This window comes from Lucilia cuprina, chromosome 5 (genome assembly GCF_022045245.1).
Source record: "Lucilia cuprina isolate Lc7/37 chromosome 5, ASM2204524v1, whole genome shotgun sequence".
Taxonomy (NCBI): Eukaryota; Metazoa; Arthropoda; class Insecta; order Diptera; family Calliphoridae; genus Lucilia; species Lucilia cuprina.
Window position 1 is genome coordinate 12,004,319 of NC_060953.1, and position 23,449 is coordinate 12,027,767.

Sequence of the window (23,449 nt, forward strand, 5' to 3'; positions counted from 1 at the left end):
CATATTACGATCAATTTTTCTATAAATTGATCATAATATGATCACTATATATTATGATCAATTATTCTATAGAAATAGGTCAACTTTCAACTTTCAAAAGAACTATTGATCACATTGTAATCAACTGTTCTACAGAAATAGAGATCAAATTATAATCAACTGTTCTATAGAAAAAGATATCATATTATGATCAAATAACTTCCGTATTGTATCAACTTTTCTATAGAAATATTGAGCACATTATGATCAACTGTTCTATAGAAATAGAGATCATATTATGATCAACTTTTTTATAAAAATATTGATCATATTATGATCAAATTTTCTCAAAAATATTGATCACATTATGATCAACTTTTCTCTTTCAAAATATTGATCTCAATATGATCATATTATATTATGCGAAAGAAAATGATATTTTTCTAAAATATTTTAAAATTCTCTCAAAGTTTATAAACTTTTAAACCTTTTTTTCACATCATAGTTCTTCTTATAATATTAATAAAATTAAACATATCCCGGAAATAATCATAAATTTAAACAAATAATATTAATTTGTTTATTTAGTGCTGTTTAAAATAAAAACACTTTTATTATTTGGTAAAATATTGTTCATTTGTTTAGCAAAAAAATAAGATTTTATTCTGTACTTTATCAGAAAAATCAATTAAAATATATATTTTTCATTTTTATGTTGTTAAAAACTTAAGCTGAGTTTTCAAACTAAAAAGTCTAACAAGTTAATTCTTGTTAAACTTTTTAATTTAATAACTGAGTATTTGTGTTTTATTTTCTTTTGTTTAATATTGACATTTAAAATAAATACGTCGTTCAGTCTAAAGTTTAAAGAAAATTTTCTTTAAAATTGCTTTCTTTTATCCAAACATTTTTAAAGAAAATTTTAACTCATTTTGTAGAAATTTTTTATGTCAATTTTAAACATAAAACAGTTTTAAAAAATGAAAACCAATTTGTTTTCATTGAAATTCGTAAAAATTATTTTTTAAATAAATTTATAGAAATTTTTGTGTAAATTTTATAACAAATTTACAAGCTTTTTTTTTAATTGATGATCTTGCAAAGAAATTTCCTTTAAATTTTAACATTTGAAGATGTTTTTTTTTGTCTTAAAATGGAAATTCAAAACTTGACAGACTTTGATCAAATTATGATCAACTTTTTATCACATTATGATCATATTTTTTATAGAAATGACGAACACTATGTCCTTAACATTTCTATAAAATGATCACCTTTCGATCAACTTTTCTATAGAAATGACGATCACATTTTGATCAACATTGTGATCAACTTTTCTATAGAAATGATGATCACATTGTGATCAACTTTTCTATAAAAATGATGATCACATTGTGATCAACTTTTCTATAAAAATGATGATCACATTGTGATCAAGTTTTCTATAGAAATGATGATCACATTGTGATCAAGTTTTCTATAGAAATGATGATCACATTGTGATCAAGTTTTCTATAGAAATGATGATCACATTGTGATCAAATTTTCTATAGAAATGATGATCACATTGTGATGAACTTTTCTATAGAAATGATGATCACATTGTGATTAACTTTTCTATAGAAATGATGATCACATTGTGACTAACTTTTCTATAGAACTGATGATCACATTGTGATTAACTTTTCTATTGAAATGACGATCACATTGTGATCAACTTTGATCACATATGATTGTGATCAATTTTTGTATAGAAATGATGATCACATTTCGATCAATCTTTCTATAGAAAAGACGAACACATTGTGATCAACTTTTCTATAGAAAAGACGATCACATTCTGATCAACTTTTCTATAGATAATTTGAAAACTTGTGATCTACTTTTCTATAGAAATGATGATCACATTGTGATCAACTTTTCTATAGAAATGATGATCACATTGTGATCAACTTTTCTATAGAAATGATGATCACGTTGTGATCATCATTTCTATAGAAATGACGATCACATTGTGATCAACTTTTCTATAGAAATGATATTCACATTGTGATCTATCTTTCTGTAGAAAGGATCATATTGCGATTTACTTCTCTCTAGAATATTGATCATATTCTGATCAACTTTTATCTAGAAAATGATCACTATACGATCAAAACGAATCACATTGAAAAACAGTTTAAATAGTTTTCATCTTTTTAGTTAATTTTACAAAAAATTAGTTATACATTTAAATTTATTAGGATTTTATTTATTTTATTAAAACTTTATAAAGTTCTGTGTAAACATATTAATGAAAACTGTAAGTTTTTTTTTAAAAAATCTAGTTCAAAACTAGTTAACAAATAATATTGCTATTTAAAGAGTTTTTAAAACTCTTTAAAATTAAATTATTTGTCTAAAATATTAAGAAGATCAATGATCTTTATAACTTAATATTAATTTGAAATGTTTGTTTTAGGCTTTAGCAAGATGCGGTGTTTTACAAAATGAAATATTTCATTAAAATCATTTAAAATATGATATTTTTTCAAAATTTTTCTTTAAAATTTTATTGTCCTTAGAAAAATAATGGCAGCTTTTTTATAAAAAAATTACATTTGGGACAATGTTAACATTAATAATGTTAAGTTAAATTTTTGTTTACTATATTTAATGGCAGTAGATAAAAATTAGATTAGACGTTTAGTCTTATCTAAAACAACTTCTAAAGAAGCGAAAATGTAATGAATATTACTTTTAATATTTCTTTTAAATCTTTAATTTAAAACCTTTTTTATTGAATTGTTATTGTATGAATGTTTGGCAGTTTTTTTTTTTTTTTAAATGTAAACCTTTGCCCATTTTTTTTATAAAAATGTATAACTAATTTCTGTAAAAAATGATCTTGGTTTTCATAGGATTTGATCACAACTTGATCAAGTTTTCTAGAGAAATATTGTTGACAGTTTAATCTTGTTTTCTAAACAAAAATATTGATCACAGTTTGATCATCATTTTAATAGAAATATTGATCAGAGTATGATCAAACTTTTTGTGAAAATAATGATCGCAGTTTGAACAACTTTTCAACAAAAATTGATTATAGTTTAATGAAATTTTCTATAGAAAATGTTAATCACAAATTAAGCATCTTTTCTTAGACTTATGATCACAAACTGATCATTTCTATTTAAGAAAATATATATAGATCACTGATCAACGTTTACGAAGAAAGTATTGATCATAAAATTGATAGAAAACGGTCTGCTTTGTTCTCATCTGAATTGAATTTTTAACAAGTTTTTTTCCATTTTAATATTCTTAAAAAAAAAATTTTAAGACTGAAGATCGCTTATTGAAGACATGAAGCAAAAAGCTTTGAATTCTTTCTTTTAGGAAATTTCTTGAAAAAAATTTTAATAAAATATGATTTTATTATTTTACGAAAAATATTATAATTTTATAATAATTTAAGGTAGAAAAGGATTTTCGTAAAAAAGTATCCACAAGATTACCTAAAGCTTTTGCAATTATAACGAAACTTTTCTTTTAAAAAAATTAATTCATTTTGTAAACAATTTATTCACTTCCATTCTATAGAAAATCTTGATCTCAAACTGATGGAAATGAAATATGAAATGTGGATCACATTGTGATCAACTTTTCTATAGAAATGTGGATCACATTGTAATTAACTTTTCTATAGAAATGTGGATCACATTGTAATTAACTTTTCTATAGAAATGTGGATTATATTGTGATCAACTTTTCTACAGAGATGTGGATGACATTATGATCAACTTTTCTACAGAAACGTGGATCACATTATGATCAACTTTTCTACAGAAATGTGGATCACATTGTGATCAACTTTTCCATAGAAATGTGGATCACATTGTGATCAACTTTTCTATAGAAATGTGGATCACATTGTGATCAACTTTTCTATAGAAATGTGGATCACATTGTGATCAACTTTTCTATAGAAATGTGGATCACATTGTGTTCAAATTTTCTATGGAAATGTGGATTATATTGTGATCAACTTTTCTATAGAAATGTGGATCACATTGTTATCAACTTTTCTATAGAAATGTAGATCACATTGTGATCAACTTTTCTATAGAAATGTGGATCTCATTGTGTTCAACTTTTCTATAGAAATGTGGATAACATTGTGATCAACTTTTCTATAGAAATGTGAATCACATTGTGATCAACTTTTCTATAGAAATGCGGATCAACTTTTCTATAGAAATGTGGATCACATTGTGTTCAACTTTTCTACAGAAATTTTTTTCTATTGACATGTGGATCTCATTGTGTTCAACTTTTCTATAGAAATGTGGATCCCATTGTGATCAACTTATCTGTAGGAATGTGGATCACATTGTGATCAACTTTTCTATAAAATTGTGGTTCAAATTGTGATCAATTTTTCTATAGAAATGTGGATCACATTGTGATCAACTTTTCTATAGAAATTTGGATTACATTGTGATCAACTTTTCTATAGAAATGTAAATCACATTGTGATCAACTTCACTGCAGAAATGTGGATCACATTGTGATCAACTTTTCTACAGAAATGTGGATCACATTATGATCAACTTTTCTATAGAAATGTGGATCAGATTGTGATCAACTTTTTTATAGAAATGTGGATCACAATGTGATAAACTTATCTGTAGGAATGTAGATCACATTATGATCAACTTTTCTATAGAAATGTGGATCACATTGTGATCAACTTTTCTTTAGAAATGTGGATCACATTGAGATCAAGTTTTCTTACAAATGTGGATCACATTACGATCAACTTTTCTTACAAATGAGGATCACATTATGATCAACTTTTCTTTGGAAATGTGAATCACATTGTGATCAACTTCTCATAGAAATGTGGATCACATTGTGATCAACTTTTCATAGAAATGTGAATCACATTGTGATCATTTTCATTTAAAATTTTTCAAAAGAAAATATTTCGTTTTTATTTTAGAATCTTGAAATATGTTTATATTACTTAAGAATGTAAACATAGTTTTAAATCTTTGGATACTTTAACAAGTTGACGATGTTAAATTTTAAAGCTTTAAAAAAAGCTTTTTTTTCTCACAAAAATCTTAACAATTTTATAATAATTCTAAACACAAAGAACATTTTAAGTTAAAAATCTTTGACAAAATGTTTTAAACAGTTTTTTTAAGAAACCCCCTAATAAGTTAATTATAAGCTTAAAATTTTCTTTAGTTTAAAGAAATTTTTATAAAATTGTTAAGATTTTTTAAGGTTTAATAAACCTTTTAAAAGGTTTAGTGTTTTTGGTGGTGTAGGGAGGGGGGGGGGGTGTTTTAGTTTGGGTTGAAATAACACCAAATGATTAGAGAATTTTTTTATGAAATTAAAAACTACATATAAAATTCATTGTACTTTTGTTGTTTTGTGGCTTAAAAGGAAGACATTTTTTTTTTGTTTTGGGAGGAGGGAGTGTGAGTGAATTAAGATGTTATAAAATTAAGAAAAAAAAGTATTTTTTAACAAAAATTCTCTAATCATTTGATTTTTTTTTTTGAAATCAAACAAAAGCATTAAGTTTTTGTTTTTTTTTTTTTTGAAAATATTGATCTGATTTTTTAAGGAAAATGTTTATCATCAACTGATCAATTGTTTTAAAGAAAATATTAATCACTATTTGATAAAATTTTCTAAAATAAATACAAATTTAATTAAAAGATTAAGTTTCAGTTAAAATTATAATGAATTTAGTTTTTTCTTTTAATGATTTATTTTTTTAAAAAGTTTTGAAATTTTTTTTAGATTTACTTTATTTTGAAAACTGATCAATTGTTTATCATCAACTGATCAATTGTTTTAAAGAAAATATTAATCACTATTTGATAAAATTTTCTAAAATAAATACAAATTTAATTAAAAGATTAAGTTTCAGTTAAAATTATAATGAATTTAGTTTTTTCTTTTAATGATTTATTTTTTTAAAAAGTTTTGAAATTTTTTTTAGATTTACTTTATTTTGAAAACGATTTTAAAGAAAATACAATCTGCTTTTAATTTCTTGTTATTTTTAAAGTAAATTTCAACTAAAATTAAAAAAAAAATGTTTAAATCTCTCCAAGAAATAAAAAATTTGAACAAAAAGTTTTAAATTAGAATATTTTTAAAAAATAGAAAGATTTTTTTTACAATTTTGATAAAAATCCAAAAACTTTTTATAAAAACTATAAAACAAAAGATTTTTCTTTAAAAACTAATTCCAAAACAAAGAAAATTATAATTTTATTTAAAATTTATTGTCACCGATCTAGATGTTGCCCAAGAACTGTAATAAAATTCCTTTAAAATCGTTTTATCTTTCGTAATTTTCTGTTATTGTCTTTTTCTTTAATACTTTTCTTTTAACTTGTTCTTAATCTCAAAATTAACTTTGTTTTTAAATGAAACTAATTGCTTTTGTTTGGCTTTTTTCACTTAATATTCTTAAACTTTCTTAAAAGATTTCTTTTAAAAAAAGTAGTTCCTTTAAAAAAGTTTAAAGTTTGTATACAAAAATTAAACATTTTCAATAAAGAGTTTTTCTGGTTAAAAAAAAAGAAGAGAAATTTGTTCACATTTTGATCAACTTTTCTATGGAAAAAGATCACTTTGTGGTGAACTTTTCTATGGAAATTTTGTTCAGAATGTTATCAGCTTTTCAATTTTTATTTAGAAAAATTTATCACAATATGATGAACTTTTCTATAACATTTCGTTTAACTTCTCTATAGAAACATTAATCACATTTTGATCAGCTTTTCTTTCGAAAAGATCACTTTGTGATGAACTTTTCTATGAAAAAGATCACTTTGTGATCATTTTTTCTTTAGAGATATTGATAACATTGTGTTCAACTTTCTTTAAAAATATCGATCACATTGTGATCAACAAGTTCTTAGAAATATTGATCGCATTGTTATCAACTTTTCCTAGAACAATTGATCACATTTCGATCAACTTCTCTATAGAAATATTAATCACATTTTGTTAAACATTTCTATAGAAACTTGATCACGTTTCGATCACTTTGTGACGAACTTTTTATGAAAATATTGTTCGCAAAGTGATCAACTTTTCTTTAGTAATATCGATCACATTGTGATCAACATTTTTTGAGAAATATTAGTCCCAGTGTGATCAATTTTTCTATAGAAACATTGATCACATTTCATTAAACTTCTCTATAGAAACATTGATCACATTTCGATCAACTTTTCTATAGAAAAGATCACATTGTGATCATATTTTCTTTAGAAGTATTGATCACATTATGATCATCTTTTCTTTAGAAACATTGATCACATTTTGTTAATCTTTTCTGTAGAAACTTTGATCACGTTTCGATCGCTTTCTTTAAATCGCTTTCTTTAAAAATATCAATCACTTTGTGATTAACTTTTCGTTAGAAATATCGATCACATTGTGATCAACTTTCCTTTAGAAACACTGATCACATTCCGATCAGCTTCTCTATAGAAACATTGAAACATTTCTATAGAAAAGATCACATTATGATCATCTTTTCTTTAGAAATATTGATCACATTCTTTAGAAATATTGATCTCATTTTCGTTAAACTTTTCTATAGAAACTTGATCACGTTTCGATCACTTTGTGATGAACTTTTTCTAAAGAAATATTGATCAGATTGTGATCAACATTCGTTAGAAATATTGATCACAATGTGATCAACTTTTCCTAGAACCATTGATCACATTTCAATCAACTTTTCTATAGAAACAATGATCACATTGAGATAATATTTTCTTTAGAAATATTGATCACATTGTAATCATCTTTTCTTTAGAAATATTGATCACATTGTGATCATCTTTTCTTTAGAAATATTGATCCCATTTTCTATAGAAACTTGATTACGTTTCGATCACTTTGTGATGAATTTTTCTATGAAAATATTGTTCTTAAGGTGATCAAATATTGATCACATTGTGATCAACTTTTCTATAAAACATTAGTGACATTTCGTTAATCTTTTCTATAGAAACTTTGAGCATGTTTTATTGTTCGTAAGATGATTAACTTTTCTGTGGAAATATCGATCACATTTTGATCAACTTTTCTGTAGAAATATCGATTACATTGTGATCAACTTTTCTATAGAGTGACGATCACCTTTCTGTAGAAATGACGATCACATTGTGATTAACTTTTTTGTAGAAATGACGATTACATTGAGATCAACTTTTCTTTAGAAATGACAATGACTTTGAGATCAACTTTTCTTTAGAAATGACGATCATTTTGAGATCAACTTTTCTTTAGAAATATAGATGACATTGTGATGAACTTTTTTTTAGAAAATTTTAAGGTTTTAGTTTGAAAAATTTATGTTCTTTTTAAAAGCTTTTAAATTTTCTCTCTTTTTTTTAAGTAAAATTTCTAAAAATAAAATGTTTAATTTGTTACTTTTTTATACAAAAATATGTATAAAGTTTAAATTAAAAAGAAAATTAAAAAAAATTTTAAAATTAAATCACAACAAAAAAAGAAATAAAATAATAAAATTATAATTAAAATAAAATAAAAACAACTCCAAAATTATAAATTTAAAAAAAATTAGACTGAAAGGATTAAAAAAAAACAATAAAATTTAAAATAAAAAAACACTTAAAAAATTCTTTAACTTCTTGGATAAGTAAGTTTCTTTTGTTTTTCTTTATAAGCAAATAGTTTTGTATTTGTTGTTTTGAGCAAAATTTCATTAATAAATAAGAAATTAAAATTAAAAAAAATCCATGATTATGTTAAAAGGAAATAAACAAAATTTTGACAAAAAATTAAGTAAAAAAACAAAAAAAAAGATAAAATCAAAAGGAATGAAAAGGAAAAGACAAGGAAAGTTATAGATAAAATTTAAAGAAAGAAAGAGAAAGAAAGAGATGAAAAGGCAAAGATGTTTAAAGCTTAAAAAAATAGATTTATATTGAAATAAAAAGAGTTGAGGAAGAGTGAGTGGTTTGCTTTAGCTTAAGAAAGTGAAATTTTAAAAATATAAACAAAAAAACAAGAATTCAAAATATTCTTTTAAGAAAATGAAAAAAAAAAATAATAAATTTATAAAAAGAAGAAGAGTCTACCACTCACGGCTTAAAATAAAAAAAAAATATTTAATATTTATAGAAGAAAATAAAAATAATAATTCACCTCATTATTTATATACAAATATAAATAAAACAATTTATTCTCAACAAACCCCGAACGAAAAAAAAACAAGTATTTTGTTGTTTGAGCAAACAACAAACACCAAACGCATTCAACATTTTTGCTGTATAGAGGGGGGAGGGGACGGGGTCGGTTTGTTGTTGTAGATGTTGTCCTTCTTCTGTTTAACAAAAAACATTTGCTATAAAATTTTTGGTAAATGTAAAATTAGTCCATGAATTAAAACTGGGTGTAAATTGTAAAGCTGAGGCTTGTCTTTGTGGTGGCTGTGGATGCTGTTGTTGCTGCTGCTGCTGATGCTGTTGTGTTGGTTGATGAGATGTTGATCTCTTTAAAATACGTAAATTTGTACCCGAAGCCATACGTTGTAGTTGTGGCAATTGCATTTGACCATTGGCCATTAAATCTGTGCTTTCTCTTTTAATGGTAGCGGAAGTTGAGGTGGAAGAGACCTCGGGAAAATGCAATGATACTGATGAGGGTCTGGGTTTAAGTTGTAATTGTTGCGGTTGCTTTTGTTGTTGATGTTGCTGTTTACCTGCTTGGCAAAGTTTTTGTTTAGTTTTAGTTTGAGGTGTTAATGTAGTCACTGCTACATTTGCTGCTGCTACAGTTGCTGTTGTTGTTGTTGTATTGGCTGCAGCTGCTGCCAAAGCTAATAAATCATTGCCACTTAGTGGTGGAGGTGTGGGAGTTTTATATCCTCCGGTTGTCATATTATTATTGTTATTATTATTACAGTTAAAACTATTATTTACATTCATTTTTGTATTATTATTGTTGTGGTTTTTGTTGCTGTTGTTGTTGCTATTATTATGATGGTTGTTGTTGTTGCTGTTATTATTCATATTATAATTTTGCATATTTGTATTGGTAACAATTAATGATTGTTGTTTTTGTATACGTTGTTGCTGTTTATTATTATTGTTGCCATTGGTTTTTTGCTGCTGCTGCTGTTGTTGTTGCTGCTGCATACACATTTTATCACTTTGGGATTTAGCCCTTTGACGTCCATTATTATTGGCATTTTGTTGTTGTTTTTGAGCCTTAGCTAGAGCAGCTTTCATTTGCTGTTTCTCTTTGCGTATTAAGTCAAATGAACTTACAATCTGTTAAAGATAACAACAAAAAAAGTAATACATTTTTATGCTAAAAAGTGTTTCCTTAAACTGGAAAATTATGAACTATAATTCCCCTGGAGTTTATTCCCTTTTGCATGCTTAATGCATATGAGAGGGAACAAAATCCTCGGGAACTTATTTTTCAGAATAAACCTAAAAGCTTTCTTTATTTAAATTTATTGGTGTAAAATTGTAATTTTTTAAAAGAAATAAAATTGTAAGCAAAATTTTCAAGTGAAAAAAGCTTTTTTGTCAAAAATCCTTTTATGAAAAGCTTTTTAGTCAAAAATCCTTTTATGAAAAGCTTTTCATTTAAAAAAGTTTTTTTAGTGAAAAAGCTTTTACTGAAAAAAGCTTTTCACTGAAAAAAGCTTTTTACTGATAAAAGCTCTTTTCATTTTCAGTGTAAGAGCTTATTAGTGTAAAAAGCTTTCTTAGTGTAAAAAGCTTTTTTAGTGTAAAAAGCTTTTTAGTGTAAAAAGCTTTTTTAGTGTAAAAAGCTTTTTAGTGTAAGAGCTTTTAAGTGTAAAAAAACTTTTTGATTTAAAAAACGCTTCTTATTCTAAAAGGCTTTTTAGTGTTAAAAGCTATTTAGTGAAAAAAGCTTTATAAAGTGAAAAACTTTTAAGTAAAAAAAAGAATAGTGAAAAAATCTATTTAGTGAAAAAAGCTTTTTTAATGTAAAGAGCTTTTTAGTGTAAAAGCTTTTTTGGTTAAAAAAGACTTCTTAGTCTAAAAAAAGGCTTTTTAGTGTAAAACGATATACAGTGGAAAAGGCTTTTTAATGTGAAAAACTTTTAAGTAAAAACAGCTTTTAAGTGTAAAAAGCTTTTTAGTAAAAAAGCTAAGGTTTTTCAAAAAAAGTTAAAAGTTTAAATTAAGCTTTTACTGAAAATGGTTTTGAAACGCTTTTTTGAAAAACTTTTTAATAATAATGCTTTAATTAAAAAAACTTTAATGGAAAAATTTTTAATAATAATGTTTTTTGAAAGCTCTTAATAAAAAGTTCTTTTTCGGTGAAAATAAAAGTGTAATAAGGTTTTGAGAATAATTTGTTTCTTAAATTAAAAAAAGCTTTTATTAGAAAATTTATTCTTTTCAAAATAAAGCTTTTATTTTAAAATAAGATTTACATTCTTTTTATGAAAAAAAGCTTTTTTGAGGAAAGCTTTAAAAAAAGTTTTTTTTCAAATAAAGCTTTTAATGAAAAGTTTTTTTCTTCAAAGTAATGGTTTAGTTTTAGGGGTAAAAACATGTTTTAAATAAAGAGACAAATAAAGCTTTTAATTAAAAATTATTTTTAAAATAAAGCTTTTACTTTAAATTAAGAAAATAAAGCTTTTACTTTAAATTTAGATTTAAAATTAAAAAAAATAATAATAAAAAAACTTTTTTTGAGAAAAGCTTTTAATAAAAAAGAGTTTTTTTCGAATAAAGCTTTTAATGAATAGTTTTTTTTCAAAATAATAGTTTAGTTTTAGGGATAAAAAGATATTTTAAATAAAAAAGACAAATAAAGCTTTTAATGAAAAATTATTTTCAAAATAAAGCTTTTTCTTTAAAATAAGATTTAAATTAATTTTGTATAAATTTTATTCTAATGGAAAAAAGCTTTTTTCTTCAAAGTAAAAGTTGGGGAGTAAAAACATATTTTAAATAAAGGTACAAAAAAACTAGTTTTTCGTGAGCTTTTCAAAAGCTTTTGTTCATTTTTAGAAAGTTTTCTTAATTAAAAATTTTAAATATTTGTTAAAAAAACACACACCTTTTCTCCATTTTGCTGTAAATTATTTGTTTGACTTTGGCTATGGAACAATTGACGTTTTGATGATGATGATGACGATGTATTGTTACCACAATTAATGCTGTTGTTGTTATTGTTATTGCAATTATTATTTGTATTGTTGTTGGAAACATTGCTGCCAGCAGCAACAATTTTTGAATGACGTTTTTGATTATTTGTATTATTATTACCACCACTATTTGCAGTGGTCGTTGTAGTTGTTGATGATGATAATGTTGTTGAACCACAATTATTGTTATTATTGTTGTTGTTATTATTATTTGTCGTCTTAGAATTACTTTGATTATTAGTATTATTAAAATTATTTAATTTAATACCATCCAAATCACCCATTGATTTATGGCGTTGTCTTTTAGAACGATTTGAATTCGAATTTGAACAATTTGCATTTGTATTATTAACACAGGAAGATGCAGATAATGCTACTGCTGCTGTTGCTGTTGTCACAGTTGTTGCTGTTGTTGTTGTTGTTGTTGTTGCATTAACACCATTATTAGCAGTATTATTTAAGGCATTTAAATCATCATTAAAATTATTTGAATTATTACGTTTTTGTTGCTGTTGTTGTTTCTTACAACTGGATTTCAATTGACCAGCACCAGTACCAACATTCATCATATTACCGGTGGTCAAGGGTGATGTGGATGTTGGTGAACCACCACCTGAGTATTTACGTCGTGTCTCGACACCATTACGTTTATCGTTGACCCACTTTTTGAGACGTTTAACGAATGGCATGATCATGAAAAAGGAATTGGCATTTATGCCCAATTTAGGTTTTGATATGGCATCATTTTTATTGACAGGCAACGAATCAATGGGAAACCAATCACAGCATTTTATCTCATTACGAGTGCGTGGTGAGAATTTCGTTTCTAACGAAACATCACGTACAATATATAAACGAGTGTATTGATAATTGATAACAGCCTCAATATAATCATTTGGTACAATTAATTCAGTGATATCATAACCGGTTTCTTCATAAACCTTTAAAAGGAAAATAGAGAAGTAGAGAAGTTTAATAAGAAATTTATAAGTTTAATGTATTGCTTTACCTCTCTTGTGGCACAATGTACCGGATCTTCGTTTTCATTGACTTTTCCTTTGGGAAAACCCCATGAACTTTTGGCAAAATATGATTGCACTAGAAGGCAATAATTGAGATCCTCAGATATTAAAATGGCTCCATAGGTGGGCACGGATAATTTGTAATTTTTCCAATCTTCCAAAATTTTATCTATAGATGATAAATGGTGGCGTAGGAATGGGATGTGCTAAACAAATTTTAAAGAAAAACAAATTAGAAATATAAAAAAACTCTTATGTTTACTAAACAAAATCATTGCCAAGTCTATAGTCTAATTTGTAGTCTAATCTAGTTTATAGTCGTGGATAAAGTCCAGTTGTTGTTGTAACAGCTAAAACTATACAATAATATAGTTGGGGGGTTCTACATCAATGTCCAAGTCTAAAAATTGGGATACTTCAACTAGATGCCTCCATAAATCCATTGGACAGAGTGAAGTAGGGTTGGCTGAGCAGTTGAATATGTGGTGGGTATCATGACGACCCTGACCACATGCAGGACATTCGTTGGGGACGGCACGGTCTATACATGACCAGTAGGTCATCCCGATCTTAGTTGTGCCAGAACTACTCTTGTTTTCTTCCGTGTCTGCTATAGGCGGTGGACGACCTTTAAGTAAGACATTCATGCGGTATCCTGCGACCGCGGAATTTATAGCGTCTCTATGAATGTCGTTCAAAGCTGCCGAATACGAGGACTGATCCCGCACATATCTGCATATGTGCTCCTCGTATATATGAAGATCCTGACATGCCTCGGGTATATGGAATAACTTCTCCGATGACATACCAGGAGGAACTGTTTATTCAACATGACATTGTGTTACTTGACTGGAAGAACCTTCGTTTCCTAGAGCAGGTGATGTTCCGAGGTAATTTGCAAGCAGCCCGTTACAGTCCTTATGGCGGCATTTTGGCAGCTTTGAATGTTTCTCCACTGGGCATCACTTAGCGAAGGTTACCACACTGGAGCATCATAGTTAACCACTGACCGACTAATCACTACCGGCTAGCGCTTTAATATCGTTTTATATGAAGCCAACAGTGTTTCTTTATCCATATCCCAAGTTCTTCCGGCTAGCGCTTTGAGGAACTTGTTTCTACTTCGCAATTTGTGCGTGATTGCAGTAGCGTGAGCTGAGGAAGTACAGAGGCTATCAAATGTGACCCACAATATTTTTGGATGGTGCATGGTCGGAATATGGACTCCATCGACCATGATGCCAAAGTTTAGGTTTACCTTCTTCGTCCAGGTGGTAAAAAGTGTTGTTGTCGTGGAGATAACCATTCACCAGAACGCATAATTCATCAATGTTGTGGTCCGTCGCTATGATTGTACAGTCATCCGCATATGAAATCACTTCCACGCAATGTGGAGGTGCGGAGCTTAGAGAGGTAGAAGTTAAACAAAAGTGGCGATAGTACTCCACCTTGAGGTACGCCTTTTTTAACTCTTCGGCGTTTAGAGCGTCTGTCTCTAAACTCCACGAACGACTGACGGCCACTCAGATAATTTACGATTCATTCCTTCGTGTTGTTGGGCATTGTGGATTGCAGGATATCGTCGAAGAGTGTGGCGTGACTGACAGTGTCTAAGGCCTTCGATAGGTCAAGAGCCACTAGGACCGTCCTTTCACAGGGCCTCTGCTGATTTAAACCTGGTGAGATCTGAGTGGCAATGCCGGTTAATGCTGTGGTGGTGCTGTGCATATCGCGACTGGTGATAGGAGGGAAATCGGTCGGTATGATCAATCTATCCAATCTATTGTCTAGTCTGTAATCTAGTCTATTATCAACATTTTAGTTTAGTCTTGTCAATAGTCTGGTAATTAAGTCTACAGTTTAATCTAGTATATAGTCTATATTCTTGCCTTTAGTCTGTTGTTGTCAGACTATAGTCTGATCTATACTTAATTTTAAAGTCTAGTCTAATATGTATGTAGTCAATAAACTAGTTTATAGTCTAGTCTAGTGCATTCTATAGTTTATACCGTATATAGTGCATATTCCAGTCCATAGTATTGTATATAGTTCAGTCAACAGTCTAGTTAATAGTACGGAAAATAGTATAGTCTTATCTGTAGCCTAGTCAATAGTCTAGTGTATAGTATAATCTATAGTCTAGTCTATAACCTAGTCTATAATGTAGTCTAAAGTCTAGTATATAGTCTAGTCTATACTATAGTTCAGTCTAGTCTATAGTATAGTCTAGCATATAATCTATTTCTAGTCTACAGTCTAGTCTATAGTCTAATCTATAGTCTAGTCTGTAGTCTAGTCTATAGCCAATCTATAGTCTAGTTTATAGTCTAGTTTATAGTCTAGTCTTTAGTTTAGTCTCTAGTCTACAGTATAGTCTAAAGTCTAGCCTACAACCTAGTCTATGGCCTAGTCTACAGTCTAGTTTATAGTCTACACTATAGTCTAGCATATAATCTAGGCAATAGCCTAGCCTATAGTCTCTTTTATAGTATTGTCTAAATTCTAGTCTACAGTCTACTCTTTTTGAAAACAATACCCCCTGCATTACATTTTATTTTCTTTTTATTTCATTTTACTCGTCCAATTTAATGGACTTAATGATAAACTAAAGGAAAATTAAAAAAAGAAAAAAAACATATAAATAAAATACAAAAAACATAAACTCACCTCAAATAATTGTAGAGCAAATTGTTTAATACCACATGGTTGTAATTTTTTCTCCTCTTCCGATGCGCAAAAGAAATCCAAATAGAACCAATGAGCTAGCTCAATTTGAAAGCATATACGTATTAGATTACTTAGTTCCATATCGGGAACATTAATTATAAAACGACTGGCCAGATCATCAAGTATATCGGACGGAATTCGAAAATTATTTTTATTGCTGTTGCCATTACCACCATTGTTATTGTTGTTATTATTAGTGTTTATATTTGCATTGTTATTGCCACCGTTACCTACAGACGTATGTTGTTGTTGTTGTGCTGCTGTTGTTGTTGCTGTACTAGCTGATATTTGCTGTTGCTGTGTTGAAACATTTTGTTGTTTCTTATTTGTTTTTATAGATAAGGCTTCTAATAAAGCTACAGTAGGATCTTTTGCACTAGAGGTGTTGTTGTTGTTGTTTGTCTGATGATGATTCGTTGATAAAGAATTATTATGTTGATTGGTATTATTGTGTTTGTTATGAGAGGATACTGTTGCAACAGTTGCTAGTGCTGTTGTTGTTGTTTGTTGCTGTAATGTTTGATTGACAGCAGTTGCTCCAAACTCTGTATTAATTGTTGATATAGTTGTAGCTGTTAAAGCTTGTAGACCGGCTGCTGTAAATGTAAATACATTTTTATGTTCTTGTATTTGTTGTAAATGTGGTGTTTGTATTGTTGTTATTGTTGTTGAAGTATTTGAATTTGACAACGACGTTGTTGATGATAATGATGATGATGACGATGCAATTGCTGATGTTGAAATAAAACCATGTTGTGGCTGTTGTTGTGGTGTTTTATGATGTTTATTATTGATATTGTTTTTATTATTATTATTATTGTGATTCAAAGTTAAATGATTATTATTTTTATTGATATTGATATTATTTTTACTAGTATTATTATTATTGTTGTTGTTGTTATTATTATTGATATTTAGTGCATTTTTAAGCGTAATTGATGCTAGGAGCGCTAATCCATTTTGTGAGGCTATAGCTGTAAAATAGAAAATTTGAAATAAGTTGTGAATTTTGATTTGAATTGGTATATTTTCATTTCGTTAAAATATATAGTAAATGTATATTTTTTAGCTAGATCTCTAACAAAGAAATATTTTCTTTTTTATCTTTGTTTGTCAGCTATAATAGAAATCGGTTTTGATGAATCATCTGAAGGTTGTATGACTAATAAACATATAGTTTTCAGAAAAGATTACAATTTTGAATGAAATTACCTTTAGCTTTTGGTTATGATTCATTTTAGGCATCTAAATACTTTTATAGAATTATCTATTAAAATATTTCGTAGCATAATATTGGGATTTTATATTATTTTCATGATTTGTGGTTTTCGAGATATGAAGGAAAAATTGATAAAATAGCGCCAAAATTAGTTATTAGTTTATTGCTTTTCATGAAACCATAAATATTGCTAAATGAGCTCTCTTAAGAAGAATCTTTGAAGTAACATTAAGCATAGAAAATCGACCATCAAAATGGTCTGAATAAAATAATAGCCTAGACACGAATAACGTAGGAACTAAAGTAGAACTTAACTATGTACATAGATCTGAACAAGGGCTGAACTAGAACTGGACTAGAACCAAACTAGAACGGAACAGAACAGATATAAACTAGAACTGAACTAGAACTAGAACTAAAGTAGCACTGAACTAGAACTGAACTAGAACAAAACTAAAACAGGACTAGAACAGAACTAGAACTGAATTAGAACTGAACTAGAACTGAACTAGAACTGAACTAGAACTGAACTAGAACAGAACTAGAACTGAACTAGAACTGAACTAGAACTGAACTAGAACTGAACTAGAACTGAACTAGAACTGAACTAGAACTGAACTAGAACTGAACTAGAACTGAACTAGAACTGAACAAGAACTGTACTAGAACTGAACTAGAACTGAACAAGAACTGTACTAGAACTGAACTAGTACCGAACTAGAACTGAACTAGAACTGAACTAGAACTGAACTAGAACTGAACTAGAACTGAACTAGAACTGAACTAGAATTGAACTAGAACTGAACTAGAACTGAACTAGAACTGAACTAGAACTGAACTAGTACCGAACTAGAACTGAACTAGAACTGAACTAGAACTGAACTAGAACTGAACTAGAATTGAACTAGAATTGAACTAGAATTGAAGTAGAACTGAACTAGAACTGAACTAGAATTGAACTAGAATTGAACTAGAACTGAACTAAAACTGAACTAGAACTGAACTAGAACTGAACTAGAACTGAACTAGAACTGAACTAGAACTGAACTAGAACTGAACTAGAACTGAACTAGAACTGAACTAGAACTGAACTAGAACTGAACTAGAACTGAACTAGAACTGAACTAGAACTGAACTAGAACTGAACTAGAACTGAACTAGAACTGAACTAGAACTGAACTAGAACTGAACTAGAACTGAACTAGAACTGAACTAGAACTGAACTAGAACTGAACTAGAACTGAACTAGAACTAAGTTAGAACTGAACTAGAACTAAACTAAAACTGAACTAGAACTGATCTAGAACTGAACTAGAACTGAACTAGAATTGAACTAGAACTGAACAAGAACTGACCTGGAAATGAACTAGAACTGAAGTAGGACTCAACTAGAACTAAACTAGAACTGACCTCAAACTGAACTAGAAATGAACCAGAACTGAACTAGAAATAAACTAAACTAGAAATGATCTAAAACTGAACTAGAACTAAACTAGAACTGAACTAGAACTGAAATAGAACTCAACTAGAACTGATCTAGAAGTGAAGTAGACTAGACTAGAACTAGAATTGAACTAAAAATAATCTAATAGGTATTTAACTTGAGATATGACAGAACTAGAACTGAAATAGAACTGAACTGAACCGGAACTAGAGGGGAACAGGAACTAAAGTGTAACAAAACTAGAACTGAAATAATTACAAAAGATTTTAACTAGAAGTATTGTAACATATGATTTCATTAAAGATGGACTAGGGAAATAAATATACCCCCTAGTAAGCGTGAACACACAATATTCTTAGGTAGAAAGTCTTTCAGAGAAAAATCTGTTTAGTACCTATACAATTACATACCTACATATGTATATAAGTATTAAAAACCCTTCACAAGACAACAATAATACGGTGGTAAATGTTTTACAGTTTATAAAGCGTTTTGCAATTTAGAAATCTTTAATAAAATCAATGTAACTTTATAAAATAAGTATTTACCATTTTCATGTTTGAAACCTCCTGGTGTGTCTGAATTTAAGGCAATTTCCATTTTTGTTAACTTCTCCAGTCAATTTTCTCCTTCTTTGATAATGATTTTTTTACGTTATTATACACTATTCGTTTTTTTGTTATAATTATCACAATTTTACAAAAAAAAATTAAAAGTTTTATTGATTTCTTCAACACAAATTGTTTTTCTGTTTTGTCTGTTTCAAGTTTTAAAATTTAGTGAATTTTTTCTTATTGATTTCATTTAAAAATTTGCAATTTTAAAGGATAATAATAACTTTTCTTTAACATGAAGTTAAAACTGCGTTTTAATTTTAAAATTTCTTTTAATATACAAATTCGTTAGGGTTTTTCATTTATATTTTATTATTTGCTTCCTTTTTTTCTCTGGGAAACTTCTTCTCTGTTGGTATTGTATATGAATGAAATGTAATAATAAAAAAAAAGTTGGAGAATTTCTCAAAATAAAAGAAAGCCAACAGCAGTCTTGTTATTGTAGTGGTGAGTTTAATAAAATTTTTAGTAGATGGAGAGCACGAAAACAAAAAACGCAATAAAACATAAGCAAAAAATAAAACTGGAAAAAAACAACACAAAATCTTTGATATATGCACACACGCACGCACTAGTTGTTTTTGTTGTTGTTATTATTATTATTATTATTACTGTGCTGTGGTGGGATTTATTGCTATGTTATCGTTATTATAGCTGTGTTTGTTGTCACTGTTTTACTTGTTGTTTTTGTTGTTATTCTGCTAGTTCTTGTTGCTTTAACTGCTTTTGTCTTGCTGTTGTTGTTTAGTGGAAAAATTAAAGATGGCTGCTTGAAAACAAGATTTTGTTTTTTACTCAATTGTTTTTCTATAAAACTAAACCGATTTTTTAAACTATTTCTAACAAATTTTTTATTTGTTTTTCTAATTGTTTGTAGTTTTTGTTGTTTATTACAAAGAGCAGCCATTCACAAACAAAATAATTGTTTGTGTTTATTCTTTAAACAAAAGCAAAAAATGTTAAGTTATAAAAAGTACTAAATATTTTTTTAGCACTTTTTGTTATTATTTTTTGTGTTATTTACCACTACACTTTATATTAAAGTCTGTGTGTGTGTGTTTTTTTAGTCCATCGCATACACAAGCAATTTTTTATTTTGCTTTGTATGAACTTTCTAAAAAAATTTTCCGTAGTTTTTTCTTTAGTTGTTTTCGAGTTTAAAATCACAAATTTTCAAGTTTATTTTTGTTGTATTATATTATTTACACTGTATTTTATTAAAATTCACTAATTTTCTTGTAAAATTCTTGCTTTTTCCTTGGGAAATTGCTTATTTTCACACTCCTTTATAAATTCATTGATCTTAATTGCTGCGTTGTCGATAATAGACTGAAGTTGGTCGCAGTTGATGGGGTTGTCGAGTTGTTGTACTTGTGAAAAATTGCAACACTTTTTACAGGGTTGATGAAGAAGTATGGTGAAATTTGGAAATTTAATAAATGTTAAGTAAGAAACTATATATTAAAGTAAGAAACTATATATTTTCAAATCAGTAATTAAATTTGCAATAACTAGCTAACTAACTAACTGACTAAATAACTAACTAAGTAACTAACTAACTAACTAACTAACTACCTACCTACCTAACTAACTAACTAACTAACTAACTAACTAACTAACTAACTAACTAACTAACTAACTAAATAACTAACTAACTAACTGATTAACTGACTAACTAACTAAAATACTAACTAAGTTACTGACTAAGTTACTAACTAAGTAACTAACTAACTAACTACCTAACTAACTAACTAACTAACTAACTAACTAACTAACTAACTAACTAACTAACTAACTAACTAACTACCTATCTAACTAGCTAACTAACTAACTAACTAACGACAATTTTCAGTTTTCACATTTCTTACATAGAAAAAATAATTTTCAAAATTTTCTCTTTCTAAAGAACACATTTGAAGATTTAACTTAAATTTTTAAAAAAAAGTGTGTACATATTAGATTATATTACTTTTATTGAAAATTTAATTTTTTTTTAATTTTCACTTTTTATAAAAGAATTGAAAATTCTTGAAATTATAAATAAAAATGGTTATTAAATTTTTTACACAAATTTTACAAGATTAATAAAAATTTTTTAATATTTTATAATCGTTGTTGTACGTTTGTATCGTAGTATATCGTAACCTGTTTTTTTTATTATTAATGTGTTTTTGTTTCAAAAAAGTTTATTTGAAAAATGTTTATGAAATACAACACTACAACGATATGGCATTGATTGTGAACTAAACAATTATATTTTAATATAAAATTTTCAAAATTTTATCTTTTTACAGAAAATAATTTAAATATTTTATTTTTATAGAAAATATTCTATACATTTTCTTACGATAGAATATTTTAAAAATTTTTCATTTTTTAAAAATTATATATTTATCGCAAATATGTTTCAACAAATTTTATTTAAAAATGTTTTTGACACAACAACGATATGGCATCGATTGTGAACTGAACAAGTATCTTTTAATAGAACATTTTCAAAATTTTATCTTTTTACAGAAAATAATTGAAATACTTTATTTTTTTATTCGATACATTTTCTTTCGATAGAATATTTTCAAAAATTTTTAAGGATATATATTAATAGAAAATATGTTTCAAAAAAATTTTTAATTAAAAAATGTTTATGACATAACAACGATACGAAATTGATTCTGAACTGAAAAATTATCTTTTATTAGAAAATTTTCGAAATTTGATCTTTTTAACGTAAATATTTGAAATTTTATATTTAAATAAAAAATAATCGATATATTTACTTTTGATAGAATATATTCGTTATATTTTCTTTCTATTTTTAATTTTTTTATATTTATACAAATCTAGTAGATTTCATTTAAAATCTTTTCAGGAAGATTTCATTTTTCGAACATTTCTTGAAATTGAGCTTGATGTGAAAAATAAGAAGGAAAAATTGGATGTTTATTAACATTTTATTTATAATAAAAAATTAGATATTTAAATATAATATTACCTTCTATTTTAAAGAAACTTTTCATTCATGTTTTTCAATTTATAAAATTTTGTTGACAAATAATTTTTTTTGTTTTTTGTTTTTCTCTTTTAGTATAATTTCGGAAAAACAGAGTTGCATCGCTAAAAACTATTAGATTTTGAGTAGTTTTTAACGAAATCTAGTTACGAAGTAAATTTTATTTTGTATGGGAAATCTAGTAAAAATCAACTAGATTTGGCTCGAAATCTCATAAGTACTAGATTTCGTGGATGTGTAAATGGGGTATTAGACTGTTATTTTGAGTTCACAGCTACTACTTTATATTTTCAAAGAAAAATACGTTATTTTTTCGAATGCCACAAAGGATAATATCCTGTGATATCCATCGAAAACACTTTTTCTATTTATCATCAAAAATTATCGATATACGTCAAAATAAAGTGTGTGGTAAAGTCAAATCCATAAAAAGTCAAGCGGTTTAGATTTGTGCGTGAAAGGTTTAAAGAATATATTCAGACTTTTACTTTTAATATATTATTCTATAAAATTTAACATTTTTACATAAAGTTCTCTTAGAATTTTCAAAAAAAGTGTTGTTCTTCATAAAAAATATAAGAATTTTGTTTGTTGTAATATATATATTTTTTATATCATTTTCTGTTTTTTGAAAGAAAATTTACAAAATTTTCCTTTTTACAGAATGTTTTTTAAGAAAAATATTAAATTTAAAAAAAATCTATTAATATTTGTTGATAACTGAATAGTTTCTTAAACACACCTCTACATTTAATACTATTTCCATAGAAATAATTTCTTAATACTTTTTTAAGCAACACTGTAACATCGTTTGTTTACTTTCCCCTCCATCTGTTATTATATCAAAGAAATAGAAACAAAAGCAGCAGATGATAAAATTAGTACAACATCATACATAGACAAAAAATTTATACACAAATTTGCATAAAAAATATTTTGTAATAATAAATAAATTAAAGCAACAACAATAATTTAACGTTTTTTTAACAAAAAAAAAAAGAGCAACGATTTGAAATGAATGAAAAAAAATATTAAAAACAAAATTATGTTTAAAGAAAAAAGAGAAAAATGAAATTTTTACATAAGAAAAATGGCAAAAAATGCAAAAAGATTTTAAGTGAAAAAGTTTAAATGAATTGAAATAGAAATAAAGTGAAAATTTTAAATATAATTAAAGGAAAATAATAAAAGAAATGTTTAAATTAATAATATATTAATAAATTTTTAAACAATGTAATTAA

The 23,449-nt window shown here is 26.8% G+C and overlaps 1 protein-coding gene across 1 annotated transcript; it reads right to left on the reverse strand.

Moving 5' to 3' along the window:
- Nucleotides 1-9,180: 9,180 nt before the first annotated feature.
- On the reverse strand, nt 9,181-20,532 carry LOC111680684 (putative uncharacterized protein DDB_G0286901). The gene is made up of 6 exons (XM_023442384.2): nt 20,405-20,532; nt 19,133-19,341; nt 15,862-16,895; nt 13,182-13,400; nt 12,085-13,113; nt 9,181-10,307 (listed from the first exon to the last, which is right to left on the reverse strand). The coding sequence occupies exons 2-6, from the start codon at nt 19,182-19,184 to the stop codon at nt 9,363-9,365; spliced, it is 3,279 nt and encodes a 1,092-aa protein (XP_023298152.2). The 5' UTR covers nt 19,185-19,341; nt 20,405-20,532; the 3' UTR covers nt 9,181-9,362.
- Between the last annotated feature and the right edge of the window lie 2,917 nt (nt 20,533-23,449).

What these genes read in the sequence shown, in the direction of transcription:
- LOC111680684 (XM_023442384.2), bottom strand. Translation starts at nt 19,184, where the DNA reads ATGGAAATTGCCTTAAATTCAGACACACCAGGAGGTTTCAAACATGAA. An exon ending in TTGCTCTACAATTATTTGAG is followed by an intron (nt 13,401 to 15,861) that starts GTGAGTTTATGT and finishes AAATTTGTTTAG; the next exon opens with CACATCCCATTCCTACGCCA. An exon ending in TACAGCAAAATGGAGAAAAG is followed by an intron (nt 10,308 to 12,084) that starts GTGTGTGTTTTT and finishes TATCTTTAACAG; the next exon opens with ATTGTAAGTTCATTTGACTT.